The 5641-nt window shown below is 42.8% G+C and overlaps 1 protein-coding gene across 1 annotated transcript; it reads left to right on the forward strand.

Moving 5' to 3' along the window:
• Window positions 1–4395: 4395 nt before the first annotated feature.
• gsx2 (GS homeobox 2) lies at window positions 4396–5412 on the forward strand. Its single transcript, XM_061978593.2, has 2 exons — window positions 4396–4787; window positions 4863–5412. Exons 1-2 carry the CDS (start codon window positions 4412–4414, stop codon window positions 5219–5221), a joined length of 735 nt encoding a protein of 244 aa, XP_061834577.2. The 5' UTR covers window positions 4396–4411; the 3' UTR covers window positions 5222–5412.
• Window positions 5413–5641: the final 229 nt, after the last annotated feature.

Genomic DNA, 5641 nt, shown 5'->3' on the forward strand with positions numbered 1-5641 from the left:
CCAAAATGGCGTCCGTGAAGTTATTCTGCTAGCAAGGAGACAGAACCTCCAATGCATATTTTGCTGCCAAATCACAACGCTCGGCTATCCGTATGAGTTATGATGCGGTGCAGTCGTGCACACAATAATGAACATATTGTAGTGTTGCATTAAATTCCACACAATAAATCTGTGCTGCGGACACAAACCAGAGAAAACGTGGAACTATGCTGAGGGCTGTTTGAATTAAAACAATATGCAAATTACAAACAGCTTTTGATTAATAAATGTCTAACAAGAATCTGAGCATTAGTGTTTGAATTACTTTTTAGTTACATCTAAGTCGACCATTCCTGTCTGCTTTTGGTTATCTGTTCCGAACTGTAAATGTGTAAATTAAATTTGACATATTGATCGGATTTTTTTAATCCCAAATGTTACCACAGTTGCAATGTTCTTTTTTTGTGTTTGCTTACCTAATATCGCGTGAATATTGATCAGGAATGTCTGAATGAGGAGTGTAGTCAAGTAATACAGTACAATATTTTGTACATTTTGGGGCGGTATAGCTCGGTTGGTAGAGCGGCCGTGCCAGCAACTTGAGGGTTGCAGGTTCGATCCCCGCTTCCGCCATCCTAGTCACTGCCGTTGTGTCCTTGGGCAAGACACTTTACCCACCTGCTCCCAGTGCCACCCACACTGGTTTAAATGTAACTTAGATATTGGGTTTTCACAATGTAAAGCGCTTTGAGTCACTTGAGAAAAAGCGCTATATAAATGTAATTCACTTCACAATTCACTACATTGAAGATGCCAATCCAATGTAGGTCAATGTTATGCTAAAATATCAAAACAAAGAAAAAACCTAATCAAATAATCTACTCCATAACAGTAAATATGCCTTGGATTTTTTTGTGATTAATTGTATATTTATTGTATTATCGATTAACTTGTGGTATTGTTATGATACCACAAGTTAGTTAGTTGGCATTTTAGCTATCTTACAAATATATTGTATATTCCACCAAGTACCACTTCAGAACACACTTGGCTCTCCAAGTACCACCATAATGACCAACAATAAAATACAGTAGCATAGTAGGCCTAAGTATTCATTAAAAACAAGGCAGAGGTTTTATTTAGAATGTATATTTAACATTTTTAGCAATTGTAACATTATACACAGTGTGAACAGTAACACTGTATTAGAAGGAAAATAAAAGACTGTACTTTAATCAAGTAATTATTTGGCGTACCACTGGATGGAGCCCAAACTGTGGCGCACGTACCACAGTCTGAGAATCACTGATTCACAATATCAATGATGTGGTGCCTAGTGAGTGTGTGTGTGTGTGTGTGTGTGTGTGTGTGTGTGTGTGTGTGTGTGTGTGTGTGTGTGTGTGTGTGTGTGTGTGTGTGTGTGTGGGTGTGTGTGTGCGTGTAGTGTAATTGATGTATGTGATTGTGCCTTCTTTCAAAGCACTGTAAACTAACGCTGCTTCACACCTGAAGTTCCTATAAATGTATAAATAAACAAAATACTTCAATTGAATACAACTCGTTAATAATGAATTCATTGTATTGTTAGAATATGCCAATAAAAACGAGCTGCGGGACAAAAACGGCCCCTGGGCTGCACTTTGGATACCACAACAGAGCATGATCACAAACATGCAAACAACCACAATATAGTTGAATACATGTGTTCATCAGAAAACTCAAATGTTGCTGGTGTTCTTAACCTTTCAGACCTCAACTTTTCCACTACAGAAGTGCCCGGGGCCGACTAAAATATTAGCACTGAATTAGTAATCTTACTTTTGTTAGGTCAGGCTGATTGGAACAATTAAGACTAATTAAATATACTGCAAATAAAGGAACTCATAAAAACTGATGGACAATTAAATTACACAGTGCTAAAACCCGTTCTACAAAAATACATTCAAGTGCAAATGAAAATGCAGCCTCACCACTTTAGTCATATTTTTTGCACTTAAGAAACTTCTCTATGACTTTAGCTCCAGACTTTTTCTCTTTGTTTGATACAGAGTTGTGTATAAAGAGAGTATGGACAACCCATTTTCAGGCGATCTCCTCAATGATTGGTTAAAAAGGCACTCAGGTAACTACAGGGCGCCATGACTGCTACTAACTTTAACCTAAAGCTTTGTGTTTGCGGCGCTTCCTTGTTAGTTTTTTGACTTGTAAAAATGTCCTGTTGTGCAGCATGAAGCTGCTCCACCTGCCAGAATTGTAGAAAGCAAATACAAATAGAAGTGGATGGCTACCAAAAGTGCCTCATTGCAGTGAAACTTGCCAAGGGACATGTAAGCAAATATTAACATTGCTGTATGTATACTTTTGACCCAGCACATTTGCTCACATTTTCAGTAGACACATAATGAATTCATAAAAGAACCAAACTTCATGAATGTTTTTGGTGACCAACAAGTATGTCCAATCACTCTATCACAAAAAAATAAGAGTTGTAGAAATTATTGGTAACTCAAGACAGCCATGACATTATGTTCTTTACAAGTGTATGTCAACTTTTGACCACGACTGTATATATTGTTCCCTCATCTTTTTCCATTTTCATACATTTTTCAAAAAGCATGGGGGTTGCCCAACCCCAATTTAAGCTTTTATATCAACTATACAACTAGGGTTGTACGGTATACCGGTCTTAGTATAGTACCGCGATACTAATTAATCATTTTCGGTACTATATCGCCTCTGAAACGGACCGTTCTTGCAGCCCGCCCCGCGCCTGCGTCGTCGTCACGTCGTGACATTGCTGGTTTTACGAGCAGAGGAGCATGTTCGGCAGCGCAAAATCACAGAGTACTTCCAAGCAGACACAGTGTGTAGACAGAAAAGGGACAACGGACGCATTTTGGCTTAAAAACTAACGATAGAAGAGAAGTTATAACACTGAAACGCCCTCAGGAAGAGGTGCTTTAAGACATGGCTAGCTAACTAGCGACTTCTAAATCACTAATCCTGGTCTCCATGGCGACAAAGTAAGTTTCTTACAAGTATCATCCCTGCAGGACGAGGAATAGCTAAACATGCTTCACTACACACCGTAGCTCACCGGCATCAAGATGTAAACAAACGCCATTGGTGGATGTACACCTAACATCCACTGTAATGATACCAAGTACAGGCACGTATCTAGTTGATACTACTATGATTACGTCAATATTTTTTGGCATCACTTCTTCTTTCTTTTTAAAAAAAATCTATATTATGTTTATAAACTGAGGAAATATGTCCCTGGACTCATGAGGACTTTGAATATGACCAATGTATGATCCTGTAACGACTTGGTATCGGATTGACACCCAAATTTGTGTTATGTTAAAGTATCAAACAACAGAAGAGTAAGTGATGATTACATTTGAACAGAAGTGTACATAGAACGTGTTAAAAGAGAAAGTAAGCGGATATGAACAGTAAATGAACAAGTAGATTAATAATTCATTTTCTACCAAATGTTTGATCTCTTTATTATTTTTTTGTAGTGTGGAATGTTACATGTAAGTGAAACGACTTAAACAGAAAGTTAAGTTAAAGTACCAATGATTGTCACACACACACACACTAGGTGTGGTGAAATGTGTCCTCTGCATTCGACCCATCCCCTTGTTCACCCCCTGGGAGGTGAGGGGAGCAGTGAGCAGCAGCGGTGGCCGCGCCCGGGAATACATTTTTGGTGATTTAACCCCAATTCCAACCCTTGATGCTGAGTGCCAAGCAGGGAGGTAATGGGTCCCATTTAGATAGTTTGAACTCACAACCTACCGATCTCAGGGCGGAAACTCTAACTACTAGGCCACTTCTCCTTAATAATGTTGACAAAATAATAGAATGGAAAATGACCCAATATGTTACTGCATATGTCAGCACACTAATTAGTAGCCTTTGTTTGTTTACTTACTACTAAAATACAAGTTGTCTTGTATGTTCACTATTTTATTTCAGGACTTAACTGCAATAAGAAACATATGTTTAATGTTCCCTAAGATTTTGTGTTAAAATAGAGCCAATAATGCAATTTTTTGTGGTTCCCTTTATTTAGAAAAGTATAGAAAAAAATTTAGTACCAAAATATTGGTATTGTTACAACACAGTGGTATTTTTTTTAGTCCAGTTTAGAAAATATTCACTTTTTATGTGAGTTTGTTTAGGAAGAAACACATTGACTCAAATGTGTTGAAAAGAGTAAGGTGGAATGGGGTTGGTGGGTGGGGGCGTCAGTCACGTGGTCTGGCTTGCTGACAGCATAAACCTTGCAGCACGTGGGTGACGCTGCAGGGCCCACCCACACCCACCCATCTTTCCTTCCTCGGGGTCCCTTTTGTTGCGCCATCAAACATAAGCACCTTTGCCAGCGCCCGAGGGGGATCACATCGCGCCCGGATCAGACATGTCGAGGTCCTTCTACGTGGATTCCCTCATCGTCAAGGATGCCGCGGTCAGACCCGGCGCGGCCGAGCGGCACCCGGCGGCGCACGACTTCCTCCTGCCTATTGGGGTGCACGCCCCGGGCGTCGTGTCCGTGGCCCCGGCGTGTCCCTCCAGGAAGAGCGGCGCCTTCTGCGTGTGCCCGCTGTGCGTCACCACGCACATACACGCGTCCCGGGGCGGCGTGCCCGCGCTCAAGGGCCACTTTGCGGGCGCCGAGTACTGCCACAGGTTCGCGCACCAGCACCAGCAGACTCCCTCTCTTGCGCACCCGGGACACGCACCTGTTTGCACCTTCAGCGTCACGGACCCACGGAGGTACCACTGCGTGTCTATGGGTAAGAAGCACCACGGACATCCGTGTAGAATGTTATGGATGCTCCAAGAGCCTAAAGCCCCGACTTTATCTCCAGGCGCCACGGAGAGCACCCACGTCCAAAACGGCAAGCGCATGCGCACGGCCTTCACCAGCACGCAGCTGCTGGAGCTGGAGCGCGAGTTCTCCAGCAACATGTACCTGTCGCGCCTGCGCAGGATCGAGATCGCCACCTACCTGAGCCTGTCCGAGAAGCAGGTGAAGATCTGGTTCCAGAACCGGCGCGTCAAGCACAAGAAGGAGGGCAAGGCGGCGCAGAGGAGCGCGCTGCACGGCGGCTGCAAGTGCGCGGGCGCGCGTCACCACGGCGGCCCGGCGGACTACCCGCGCTCCGAGGACGAGGAGTCCCTCTCGCCCGCCTCGGCCTCAGAGGAGAAGGACGCGGCGGTCATGTGAGGGCGCGGCGGTCACGTGACTCTGGACCATCGTGCATGAAAGATAAACTTTGGTATAATGTGACCCCTGTACAGGTTGTGACCTATGACCCCCACACTGTGCGCCCTTATAGAAGCTATATATATGAAATAATAGCACAACCTGTGTTTGCAAGCTATTGTGTATATGTGTATTTATTGTAATAATAAACATGTTGGACTTACCTTTTCATTGTTTATGTATTTGTCCAAAAGGTGCTTCAACCAAAAGTGTTGGAATTTACAATCCAGGCACCTGTCCGTAAATGCAGCATGATGGTCATATGCATGTAACAATATTGTTGCAGTTTTTGTTTCTGATATTTTGTGGGGTTGACTAAAATATTTAAAAAGGTGTTTGCTTTGAAAGAAACAATGTTGCCTCAATCCATTTCCAAATATA

Source organism: Nerophis lumbriciformis, linkage group LG18 (assembly GCF_033978685.3).
Source record: "Nerophis lumbriciformis linkage group LG18, RoL_Nlum_v2.1, whole genome shotgun sequence".
In the NCBI taxonomy this organism is placed as follows: domain Eukaryota; kingdom Metazoa; phylum Chordata; class Actinopteri; order Syngnathiformes; family Syngnathidae; genus Nerophis; species Nerophis lumbriciformis.

What these genes read in the sequence shown, in the direction of transcription:
- gsx2 (XM_061978593.2), top strand. Translation starts at nt 4,412, where the DNA reads ATGTCGAGGTCCTTCTACGTGGATTCCCTCATCGTCAAGGATGCCGCG. An exon ending in GTACCACTGCGTGTCTATGG is followed by an intron (nt 4,788 to 4,862) that starts GTAAGAAGCACC and finishes CTTTATCTCCAG; the next exon opens with GCGCCACGGAGAGCACCCAC.